The 13,166-nt window shown below is 36.5% G+C and overlaps 2 protein-coding genes across 4 annotated transcripts in view; one reads left to right on the forward strand and one right to left on the reverse strand.

The window, feature by feature from the left end:
- Positions 1-13,166, reverse strand: part of SESN1 (sestrin 1) — a 99,164-nt gene that overhangs the window by 18,199 nt on the left and 67,799 nt on the right. The window contains exon 1 of one of the 3 annotated variants that reach the window (XM_012651221.1): positions 4,571-4,761. The exons of 1 other annotated variant lie outside the window; for it this stretch is intronic. In XM_012651221.1, the coding sequence (XP_012506675.1) occupies positions 4,571-4,672 (102 nt within the window). In that variant the 5' untranslated portion in view covers positions 4,673-4,761. Of the gene's footprint in view, positions 1-3,980; positions 4,221-4,570; positions 4,762-13,166 lie in introns of those variants that run through there. One more of the 3 variants, XM_012651222.1, reaches the window with a different exon arrangement.
- LOC105815865 (glycine cleavage system H protein, mitochondrial-like) overlaps positions 4,987-13,166 on the forward strand; it is a 17,007-nt gene continuing 8,827 nt past the window's right edge. The window contains 1 exon segment of the mRNA XM_012651124.1: positions 4,987-5,062. Coding sequence (XP_012506578.1) covers positions 4,987-5,062 — 76 coding nt within the window.

Genomic DNA, 13,166 nt, shown 5'->3' on the forward strand with positions numbered 1-13,166 from the left:
AAAAAAAAAAAAAGAAAGAAATATATTCTTTTAGAGTGAAAAACTATTTAAAAATAGAATGTTAAGAAAAAGCAAACATTCTTTGGAATGGATTAGAGACTCATTACACAATATCTCTTAGTGTTGAGATCACACTCATTCCTTGATGAGGTACCAGAGAGCGGGGGACAGAAAAATGGGAAAACTGAAGATAGGACTTGGAAAGGAGTCTGATATTCAAGACTCCCATTTTATTATTTTACCTAAGTCTAGTTTTAGGTAAAATAGAATTTTACTGGGCTCTCACTTGGATTATCAGAGTCAATTTCCAACTAAGCTGAAGAGGTTGTGAGATGTTTGTGCAATTCCATAAAAGCAGAAAGGGGGTAGAGGGAGAAAAGAGAGAAAGAAAAAACTGAGAGGAAGAGAAAGGGGGTGTGTGTGGGGTGACAGATGGATTTACAAAAAAAAGTCAATTCTTTCCCAAACAGAAAGGGTTGATCAAGACTGATATAATGAGAAACATAGTTACTGCTGTTCTAAAATCAAATTTGTTCTCCTATATTTGGAGGCTAGACCCAAAAGATGTACTTTGTTCTCCCTCTTAGCTAACAGATTATGGACATGACAGGGATACAAGAACATGACATGATCTTTTCTACTTAATCTCATGCCTAACAGAAGACAAAGGGCTAACTGGGGTGTTTCTGATGAGCTCTGAGATTGCATTCCAATGTATCCTAGTTCAGATATTGGCAGGAAGTGGATCATCAACTCCATTCAGCCTCCCATTGCACACAAATTAACTTCTGGGAAAAGTAAACAGGTGACAATCACATTTAAAACACCCAATGGGACCTGTTATCACTGGTACTTTTATGAGGGGTCCTCATCTTGGAAAAAAAACCCAAAGTATAGCACAAAAATGGAATAACGTTGTTAAAACAATTTTCCCCACACATCAAGTATGGTATGGGGAAAAAAGCACAGCAGATTCAGAGGTCTGGGTTCAAATCAGGATCCTGCTGTTTATAGTAAGTTTACAACTGCCAACAAAGCATTTAATCTTTAAGTTTAAGTAAGGGTTCTAATCTATAAAATAGGGATAATAATAAAATAACACCACCAATCCCAACTACCTCACATTATAAACTATAGAATATTTTACAAATTACACACACACACACCCTTTATGACAGACTCTAGTCTTATTTTAGGTATAAGGTCTAACAGATTTGGCTATCTCATTTTTCAATAGTAGCAGAGTAGGACAGGTCAGGTGGGGTTTCTAGACTGTGGCTGGCACCCTAACATTAATGATAACTGGGAACCAAATTGCCTTTTAGTTTTCTGCTTGTTTCTTAGCTGATATAAACATGAAAAAAGCAATCTAGAGGGAATGAAAATAAATAATAACAAAAGCAGCAGCAGCAACAGCTAACACAAAGTATTTATGAACTGAGCACTGTTTTAAGTTTTATTCCCTGTAAACAAAGAGCATGTTATGTACCTATGATATTAAAGTTTATAAAGAATATCTGGTGTTGTACAATATCCATGAAAAAGTCAGTGTCTTAGATTATTCCTTAGATCAGTCTATGAGGCAGGTACTATTATCATCTCCATTTTGAACAGATAAATAATTGATGAAAGCCCTGGAATTTAAACCCAGGTATTGAAACTCAGAGTCAATACTGAGCGGTAGATATGGGGATTGAGTCCAGGAAGTCTGGTTCTACAGCTGGTATTTTTAATTATTACTCTTTTGAGCCTCTTTAAGAGTTCTTGATACCTTGGAGATCCTTTTAGACATCACTGTTATTATACAATCGTATTCTTGGTTTCTAAAAGGTTAAAAGCTTTAGTTTTCTGGAAAATTCACTTTTGAAACACTTTTTAGTCACATGACAAATTAGTTACAACTATTTTCTAGCAGGTGGTGACCAAAAAAGGCACTGCAGGTGTTCAATGGGGTGATCATAAGCCAAACTAAATATATTTCATAACTTCCTATTTAGGGTACTTCAATTATTCCTTCATCTACAGCGGTAAGAAACTGAATTACAGACTTTGAACAAATTTTGGGCAATCCAGATTCTAGGAGGCAGAACTGCCAAGAACAAATGGCCCTGTTGAAAAGCAGATGTAGATGCTAATCACGGCACAAATCTCACAGGCTCTCTGTGAAGGTGTGGCTGGAAAAACTAATATGAGAACTAATAGTCCTCTCCCCTCAGCAATCCTAATAACCATCTTTGAAAGAGATAGCAGCAACAGCGTCCGTCATCACAATACTGCTTCACATCTGATATAATATGTTTCCTCAGTGTATAATATTAACACATTAATTTTCAGAGTGCAAATTGTTAGGGAATGTTGACATTAGGACCACAGTAAGACTGTGTATATTGTATCACTGTATGAATCAATGTTTGTGTAAAGTACTGTTCTAATCAGATGTTTCAAATTTGTTAAAGATACATTTATGAATCTATATCAATAACCTTAAGTGAAAAAATGAATGATTTGCCACAAATGCAAAATCAAGCATTTGTTGGCTTATGGTGTCATCCACCTACAAAATTAGTTGAAAAGTAAAAATATGCAAATCATTCGAATTATTTTTCTCACTACACTTGGTGCATTTTTTACAAAACTTGTTTAGATGTTTTAGCATATTACTGACAATCATAACGTTGCTGGCAATTTTATTTTTTTAAAGAATTACAAAACCAGTACATGCTTTTTGAAACACATTTCAACAAGATAAAGATTTATTGTATAAAAAGTGAAAGTTCCCATTCCATTCTCCCTTCTCTGGGAAAATTCACTGCTGGGCGCTGGGTGCTGGCCTTTTAACATTAAAAAACTTCAAACAGAAATGAAGAGATCTAGAACTTTTACAAAGAAATACCCCCATTATAACAAAATGTCCTAATACTTCTTTTAAAATAGTCATTAATGCTACTAGGGAATTCAGAAATATTAAAACTTACAGTAATTTTTTTGGGGGGGGGGTTCTTCTGTGAACTATATTTTAGAAAAAAAAAACCTTACTTCAAAGTAATACATTTGTTGAGGCTGACTTTAGGCCACGTGTGTGCCCTACACTTTGCTTAGGAGTTCCATTCCTGGAAAGTGTTTAAAAGTATTATGAAAGCTTGCTATTTGAAAGAATTGTACTATTTTTTTGTAAAGTGAATAGTTTCCCTGTAAAGCACTCCTTCCTAATTTATCTTCCCACATGTTGGATGCATTAAAAATGAAATAGGACGACACAAAGCTTTCTGGTTTCCTAAACACATTCCCATAGGCACTGTAACAATGTGCAAGTTAAAATGTATCTCTTTATCTTCTAGTTTACATGGCTATCTTTAGAAATTCTAGATCTGGGCAAGAACCAAGATTCTGCACACAAACACCACCAGAAATAACAGATCTATTCAGGCAAGATGATTGGGGCTCACTTCTACTCAAAATGAGAAAAGATCTATTATAGCCTGCAAACAGAAACTGTAAATGCTAATTTAACACTTTCACACTGTTTTCTCTTTGGTAAAGTTTCCAAAGCAACATTATTAAGAGATTTTTAAAGGCTGTCCTATTATCTGTAAAACAGAGTCTGTAATGTATCCACAAATGTTAAAATCTCAAAAAAAAAAAAAAATCAGTGTCCTACAACTTTTATGAGAAAGTGTCTTCATTTAAGTTTATATAAATATATATAGTATACTGATAACATAGGCCCCACTTACAAAAATATAATTACTACACCTGAGTCATTTTAGTGGGCAAAGCTGCAGAGAAACTAATTCATATTTCGATTTCTTGAACTAAGGCAATACAACAATCTGATTTCAATCCAAATTTTAATTAGCATTTCTCCCTTGTCATCTTTTTAATCAAGATCTTGTAAAGGTTCAAATTTTAGCTAAGGTTACGTTAGTAACTTTCAAATGGTGTCCTATTTGCAACCTCTTAGAAAAAATACAAAATGTTACCTGTTTCTGAAGGCCAATTCAGACACAAAAGGGATAGTTTAATAAACAAGAGTTAAAGGCTCTGCATAACATCATAGAGCTTGCAGAACATACTTACTCTAGGCAACACCATCTTTTAAATGACTCAAATGTATTTTTTTTCTTTTCCTTCTTTTGAGGAGGCAAAGGGGGTGAGGGAGCGCTAAACAGCCTGTTTTGACAAGACAAGACGCCGAGGGGGGAAAAATCCACAGGCTGTTTTACCGTGAGACCAGAGCTGTGTTGGGTTCTGACTTGTGGAGACTTGTACAGAAGACGTTATGTTTTGGAGACTTCCATTTAAATGACCGAGGCAGCAGTCTCTCCCAGCTGAGCATTTTTCGCCCGGGGTCGACTCAGGGTAGAAAAGATCTCCCCACCCACCTCAGGCCGCCCTTCACCTGCGGGGCGCGGGAGGGCCAGACGCCCCCACCGGGACGCCGGCCTCCCTGGGGAGCGTCTTCGGTGCTATTTGAGTGCGACTGTCGGGGGGCGACGTGACCTCTGTGTGGTACAGGCAGTTCGGTCGGGTGACCACCCGCCCGCTCGCCCGGCCCCCCTAGCCCAGGTACCTCGTCCGGACCGTGGCCCCCGCCGCACTGCTTGCAGCCCAGCAGCTCCGAGACGGCCAGCGAGGCCGCGTACGCCTCGTTCGCGGCGGTGGCCAGGCGCATGTCGGCGCGGGGACAGCGGCGGACGCGCGGAGCAGGCGAGCGCTGGGTAGCCGGCCGCGGCTCCGGGCTGCAGCACCTCAGTCTGCGCGGACGGCGGGGGGCGGGGCGGCGCCGACAAACAAGCCGCGCGGCCCCGCCCCACGCCCGTCACTCCACCGCCCTGCGGCCGCGCGCGCCAATCCGGGCCCGGGGCGCCGCAGAGCTCCACCCCCTCGGCGCGGACCCGAGCTGGGCGGCGGGCGGTCTGACGCGGCCGGGCGAAACACAAGCTCCAGGGCCGAGCTCCCCAGCAAGAGCTAAGTCTCAGGTCCGAAATGGGCTCGCAGGCCTGGAGCGGAGCGTGCACTGTGTCTGGAAGGTACAGCGCGAGCCCTCGGGCTTCAGGGAAAGGCAAATCTGCCTCCCCTCCCCGCCGCTGAGCCAAACAGCAAGCAAGCTCGAGACAGACCTGACCCTGACAGCACCAGAGCAATCAAGTTCTCTTTAAATTTTATATACTATTGAAATTTCCCTTCTTCCTTTCCGATAATGCCCAAACAACGCTAAATTGGCCGCAGAATGCAGGAACAATCACGGGGACGGGACCATGGCCTATTTTCAATGTGAAATTTATTTTTGGTAAGCTATGTAAAAACTATAAATATCACTCTCCTATACAGATAATAAGCCTTGGTAGCCTATCTCTGAATTGTCTTTTTTTTCAAGTATATTTGAAGGCTTTAAAATGTCTAATATTCCCTCAAAACTTCCCTGGGTTATAAAAGAGAGAATTTCTATCTCTGAAATCTGATGAGGAACTTGGGAAAATGTAGGTTATAAAGGAACATAAATAACTGACATTGCTGGATCCAGAACTCACATCTCTCAAGTCCTGTGTCAATACTAGTTCCTTACATAGCTCTATTAACTTTTTTTTTTAAAAAATCAATTCCTAAATTAGATCTCCTTTTGCATGTTTTCCCTTCTGTTTTAAAAAGGTTACATGATCAGGTTAAAAAACAAAAAAAGTTGGAACATTCTGACAGAAAGAAGCAAGGGGAATTCAAGCCAATAAACAGTGATAGACACAGAACCAGGACTCATAAATGAAAATAAGTTTCAGTCTTAGGAGTGAGGTTACAATGTCTCGGCAGACTAAGTTACTCTTTTAGTTCTTCAATTATCATATTTTAAAAGCGGTAGTTTAAAAAGGTTACTTTTTATTTATCTCCTCTGGATAAATAAGATAAATGTTGTATGTTCTCATACACTGCTTTTAAAAAATAGCTAAAGCACCTGAAGTATTTTTTTACTGATCAAGAGAAGCAATTTTGGGTTAATGTTAATATAGAAGAAAAGCCTCCAGAGGCTTCCAAGCTCTCTTCCATTGAGCACAGCCACAAGAAAAAAACAAAAACAAAGAAAACAAAAAAAACTTCCCAAAACAGTATAATCAGATGCCCACTTAGACTCAGCCATAAACAAATACAAAACGAAATGAAACAAACCCAGTAAATCATCCAATTTGGAGCAATATGATGCAATATGATGACCCTCCAGGATAAACTGGTTGTACATGAATAACTTGGAAATATAAATGCACTTGATGTATGGAATTGTGAGCTATAAAACCTAGTTAGATAATGAGGGAAGTACGTGAAAAATGATGACTCTGGTTCTAAAATTATTTCTGAAGGAATACATACTTTTAGTTGTCTAGTAGGGCATAATCTTTTTGTGTGGCATTAAAATTATGACATTTGCAAAATGGGGAATGCTTATCTTTCTATCTAATGAGAGGCAAAGGAAAAGCAGGCATTCACCTGACCCAAAAGTGGTCAAAATAATGGACGTTAAACCAGCAAACTGCATACCTATAATAGTGTCTGATACTTAGTGCTTGCTAAATATTTATTGAAGAAACATTTCAGATATATTGAAATCTGAAATTGTATAGAAAGCTTCAATTAGGATTCTTTTTCCCCCAGAAAGTTGCCACCTATTATTTTAATGTTGCCTTACACGAAAAGAAAAATGATTTTAACTTGTGTTCTAATTTAGTGATTTACTGAGAACCTTCAAGCCATTAAATGTCAAGATTCCTTTATGGTCTCTATAAAGACTGACCTAAATTCTTCAAAGAGTACTATTTTCTGCTCGCTTCCATAGAGCAGTACTGAGAATTAGTCACTCTGTTCTCCAACATAAAAAGTTTGCCTCCAAATCAATCTACAGTAACCAAGAGTTCCAACAAATGTCAGTTGACCAGCAGATATCATTATGTAGATTTCGCTTCTGAAAATATTTAGTTCCGAATCACTGAATAAAAAGTTTGTATTTTCCAAGGATTTCACAGGTAGTTAAATGCCCCGAAGGTGTTTCTCCTCTTAACCTCCAGTGCTGAGCACATATAGGCACACAATAAATATCTGCTGAAAACATGAACAGTGATCAGAAAGGACTATGCTTTTGATATTAATATTTATCACAGGTTATCAGTATAGACAAGCAGATATTTTACAAAGTTTGCTTTTAAACATTACATTTCAGCATTTTATTCCTTTTAAGAATCCTGACATTTAATCCAAGAAATAATAATCATTTTGAAATATTTCCTTTCTTCTTAAAATGTTTTGGTCAACTTACTCAACTATATCAAAATGAGTTAGAAAGGCTGGTAAGGGAATCTTGGCAAGGCAGGAGGGTGGTCTGAAGAACAATGGGAATGGAGAGAAGTGTAGGGATGAAGGTCGATTTTGTCTCTCCAACATGGTAATAAGTTCCTTGAGGGAGGTAATCATGCCTCAAACTCTTGTTTTTGAAATTTAGGAGATAAATCTCAAATTATCTGCTCTCCTGACCAAGCAGCTTCCCCTGATGCCATTCAGTCTTTAAAAAGTATAATCAATTAATGAAAAGGAATAGGTGTATTTTAGTAGAAAGAATAATCAAATTAAAAGGTATAATCATGCTTTTGTGGATCATATAGTAAACCTTGAAGTTTCTCCTTAACCAAAGGAATTGGATTGAAGTACTATAGATTTACACATCTCTTCACTAGAATCAGAATTATATTTAATACAGTAATTGGTTAGAAAACACAAAGCAATGTTTCAGCCATTAAATTCAAAGAACTACTTTAAGAAGGGGAGTGGGATGTGTTAGATTTATATGGTTTAAGCATTCTTGAAAAATCTCCTATTGTTGTTTAATATATTTCATTTAAAATGAATGCTGGTTTATAAGATTACTTCTGCTTACTAATTTTGTCAGAATTTTTCTCCTCTAGCCCCTATCTTCCTGTTTTTGTCTATATAGCTTGTCTGCTAAGCACTTTTTTCCTTTTGACATTATGTCCTGGGTACATTAAGATCCTTTTAGCAATGAAGTTTAAATTTATTTTGTTCTCTTATTTGCTCTCTACTTTTTTCACTTCTTCAATTTAATTTTTAGAATTGTATTACTTTAATGGAGCAAGAATGTTGACAAATCTTTGGTCTTTTCCTCTCATTTAGGGTTTCTTCTTTTAGAAATGCACAGTATTTTAACTCTCTATATGGGATTTAGAAATATGGGCCATCACCCATATTTGCAAATAAGCAATATTCCAAAAAGTGTCAGTAGTTTTAAATTAGAAAGTCACTTTTACCCCCAAAGAATCGGTGTGTTAAGTAGTGGTCAGGTTCTCCAGGCTGATAATAATAAGACCAGTGACTTATCAACTCCCATGTATCAAACACTTAACACTTCAAATGCAGGTATTTTTATTTTATACATTTGTGATACAGAAACTCAAAAAGTATTAGTAACTTGACTAAGGTTATAAAACCAGTAAAATACAGTCTAGGATTAGAATCCAGGTCTGCCTGAATCCAAAAGAGTAATCACTATATAAGGCTGCTTTGTTTAATGAATATACATTTAAAATTTTGACAACTGTGTATTAACCCTAAGTTCTTGATTCTGGGGGCAAGAAAAGAAGGCAGAAGAAAGGAAAATTTATCTCCCTTGCTTGTACTCAAGGTGAGATCTGGTTAAAAAAAAAAAAAAAGAAAGAAATCATGGAATGGGTGATCTTGGTCTTTGAGAGCTTCTCTTTTCCATTTCTCTAGCCCTGTCACTTCTCTCAGTGTCTCTTTTCAGGCCTTTGGTGACCTCATGCTACCCAAAGCTCCTTCACTACATATCTTACCTGGGTTTATCCAACCTCCTAAATGTTCCTCACATTACCCCATTCCTCTTAGAAAAGGTGGTTTATTTTAGGAAGAAAGCAGGCTTCTCAAACTAATTCACACTATTTATTGTGGCTGATCTCACTTATTTACTTAGTCTGTGTCAATAGAATGTAAGCTCCTTAAAATCAGAATGTTTATCTTTTTTGTTCACTGCCATATTTTCAATGCCCTAGTATTCAGCACACAGCAAACCCTCAAAAAGCACGTGTCGAGTGAATGAATTCCAAAGAAATATTTCCATTAGAAAAAGCTTAATTCAATTAAAAGCTTAATAATAAATTTCAAATTCAATATTCAGGGTTTTAAAGATTTGGACAGTCTAGACAAACATTTTTGGAGGCTTGGGGACCACTATATAGGCAGGTAGGCGATGCTTGGGAATCAGCTTGCCCTTGGATTCAGCTCTGCTAAGCAACTTATTTTTCAGAGTCTCTCCATTTATTCTCCTTGGGAACCCACAGATAGTCCCAAGCTTCTTTGATTTTTCTGTGTCTGTTCTCTTAAACTACCAGGACAGCAGCTATATAGGTCCTGGCAGCAGCGTGTATGGATGACTTGTTAAGTCGGGCAAGTACATACAAGTCAAACACGAACTGTGTCTGACAGGACACCATTGTTTGACAAGGTTCATGGAACATTTTGTAACCAAATTTCGCTTTCAATATCCTCAGGTCTATCTAAGGTGAAATGATAGGAAAGAAATTATCTGATGAAGTATGAAAATTAAATGGGAGCATTCAGAAATATTATAACTTTTAGAGGATAATTACTTTTCAGCATCATTGTTGAACTAAATAAGAAGGAATGTGCTTACTTTGGAATACTGTGAAGTTCAGGAAAAGGTGAGTCTGGCGGGAAGTGAACAGTTAGGACTTTATGCTGTAAGTTTGTAAGAAATACTGAAGGACTTAAAGGAGGAAAATAAGGAAATACTCATACAAACTTAAAAAAAAGGTAACTGAAGATACTAAATACATACAAGTAGAAATATTTCTCAGACTATGTAAATGTTCTATATTGTATCATTTGTTTATTTGTTTATTTTTGAGATAGAGTCTTGCTCTGTTGCCTGGGCTAGAGTGCGGTGGCATCATCATGGCTCACAGCAACCTCAAACTCCTGGGCTGCAGCAATCCTCCTGCCTCAGCCTCCAGTAGAGCTGGGAGTACAGGCACAAGCCACCATACCCAGCTAATTTTTCTATTTTTCAGTAGAGAAGGGGTCTCATTCTTGCTCAGGCTAGTCTCAAACTCCTGGCCTCAAGCAATCCTCCTGCCTCAGCCTCCTAGAGTTGTAGGATTACAAGTATGAGCTACTGTGCCTAGCCTATGTTGTATAATTTTTAAAACAGTTTTTGAGGGAGTGGATTTCATTTGTACCTAAAAAATGCAAACATATGTGAAAATATTTTTAAAATTCTCATAGTGCTTCTATTTGTGGGCACAAGCCAAGAACTGGTTTAGTGTTTATAACCTATAATTTTAAATACAACGAATTAGCCAGGTTTAATATTAAAAAAAATCTTTTCAAAATAGATTAAAACCAAACCTAACATGTTTAGCTTATCCTCTGCCCACAGACATGATGGAATTGAACTAATCTCATTTTACCAAGGGATTTCATTCATGGTTAAAATCTTTGGGCTAAATGTATATTAATGAGTCATTAGCTTAATCATGACTGAATTTTAAATGCTTAATTTATGCTAAAGATAATTTTGTTTCAAAGAAAAATGAAATAATGGCAATATTCTAAAAGTTTTAAATTAAGTTATCTTTTGTTTATAATAGCTATCTTGCCCTCCCTATCCATGCCCTCCACCCCACGATTATTAGTACCAAGTGGTGAATAGAATTCTGCAATGTGTGCTTTTCTTGCACATCAAAGAACCCCCACTCAGTTCCTTTGTGATAATCTTTAGTTGTAGGTCCTCTAATCCTTTAAATCACCTTCTTTCTTTGTCTCCTACAGAGGTCTCTTGTTTTCCAAGAGGGTATTAAGTTGTAGATCCTTAACCTGAGCACAAAGTACAAGGCCACATCTGGAGACTACTTGCCTGTTATTATGTATCTTAAAAATAAAATGCTGTTCACTAAACTTTTCCATCTGTTCTGCCCTCCAAAATACTCACTGCACCTCTGTGGGCCATGGATACATTTAGGCACTGTAATTCAACAAATAAAAATGTTTATCAATACTAGCTTTCTGTTTAGCTCAAATATGCTCTCAAAAAAAAAAAAAAAGATAATACCACTTTAAAAGTTATGCTTTTTACATGAACTCAAATTTGAACAGAATTGAAGATCATTTCATTTGTAGTAATAGAAAATCTGATTTTCCTAATTATTGTGTTCTTATTTTTTGGCAAATAATTAAAAAAACACTAAAATAGAATTTTATTCAGATGGTATAAGTTAGATAAGGTAATATTCTTTCTTTATATTTTATAACTCTAGTTTTAAAAATATATTTTGGCATATAGGTTTATGTATGGATGCCAATGTTGTTACCTTACCAATTAACAGAAATCTTGACATTTGTAACCATGTAGCATTCAATCATTCATTGTTTATAAATATTTACTGAATGCCAGTTATATATATGTAATTTCTTAAGTCCTATGAACAAGCAGAAATGTCTTAATTTGAAATTGTGATTTAGTGTCTGATTTAGACTTAACCTTTCACATAAGTCATACATATTGGCAGATAGCTTGAGACTCCGTTAGGGAGCATCAAATGGGAAGTCACCTAGTTTATTACCCAACTCTCCAAAAAAGAAGAAAAAAAGAAAAGAAAAAAGAAAACACAAACCAGCTTGAAAATCTCTTTTTTTTTTTTTTTTTTTTTGAGACAGACTCTCGCTTGGTTGCCCTGGGTAGAGTGTACTGGTGTCATCATAGCTCACTGCAACCTCAAGCTCCTGGGCTCAAGCAATCCTCCCGCCTCAGCATCCTAGAGTTCTAGGATAACAGGTGTGAACCACCTTGCCTGGCCCTGAACATGTCTTAACTAACCTCTCTCCCCTCTAGTTGTAGTATCCCAAAATTTAAAATGAAGGGCAGTTGAACTTTCCTGATGTCTCAAACTTTATTTCATCCCTGATGTTCTACTCTTTTAATATAATTCCTGATTTTATCAAGAATTATATGCTTTAAGCTAACTAGAACCTGGCCTCCTCCTGCTTTAGGTTTCTTTGTACATTATCAGTGGTTTTGAAATTATATTTCTTATAATAGATTCTTTATAAGTACTTTAGAGATATTATAAAATATAGATTTGAACTTTTGTGTTTCAAAGTAACCTACAAATAGACATCAACATTAAATTCATTGGAGAATGCCAAGACAATAATTTGTTACCACTAATAAATCAGTTACTAGACTAAATAAAGCTTCTCCCACCCATCTCTGTGTGCACATGTTTGAATATTCTTGTAAATGTGTCAGTGATTAGAAAGGGTATTGTGTTCTAGTCTTTAAAAAATTCATGCCTGTCTACATCTGCTCAAGTAAAACTATATAGTAAGTGGACTGCTACAGTAGGTGGATGTTTTGCTTTAAAAACACCAGGTGTGGCTCAGGTACATTTGCTTGGTACATGCTCCTGAAAGGGTAAAACAGTCACTTTTGTAATGTCAGAGGAATGGACTGCACGTCCCATCATGGTTCTTTTAGTTTTAGTGCATATTGTACATTTTGGTGCTTTATGTTTTAACTTTTACATTTATGGTAAAGAATTCAAGTGGTGGTTTGAAATCAGTAATTCTTTTGACTTTTTTGTTCAAGTTTCTGGATCAGTTTAACTGCAGAGTATCCTCAGAATGTAAGGTGAGCTATTTAAAGTTTTCATTCAAAACCACTTATCTGTGAGAATCCAGATTTTCTTGATATTATGCATACTAGAAAATATGGAAATAATATTGCAACTATTAATATCATCCATAACCCCATAATTTCAAGTTTGCTTAAAACATAAAATAGTCCCAGTATTCTCACTAATTGACTTGATAATGAATTTACTTATTTTAATATCATCCATAACCCCATAATTTCAAGTTTGCTTAAAACATAAAATAGTCCCAGTATTCTCACTAATTGACTTGAAAATGAATTTACTTATTTTAATTCATATAGGGAACACAGAGCCAATAATACTTTTTAAGGATGTTTGTCTTTGGGTTTTTGGAAGAATAGGAGTAGCCCCTTTTTCCTTAAAAGAGTCAAGAAGTTTTCTTTTTTTTTTATGTGCTCACAGAAATAGAGAGGAAAGATGAGTAAA

This window comes from Propithecus coquereli, unplaced genomic scaffold (genome assembly GCF_000956105.1).
Source record: "Propithecus coquereli isolate 6110/MARCELLA unplaced genomic scaffold, Pcoq_1.0 Scaffold35, whole genome shotgun sequence".
NCBI classification, from domain to species: domain Eukaryota; kingdom Metazoa; phylum Chordata; class Mammalia; order Primates; family Indriidae; genus Propithecus; species Propithecus coquereli.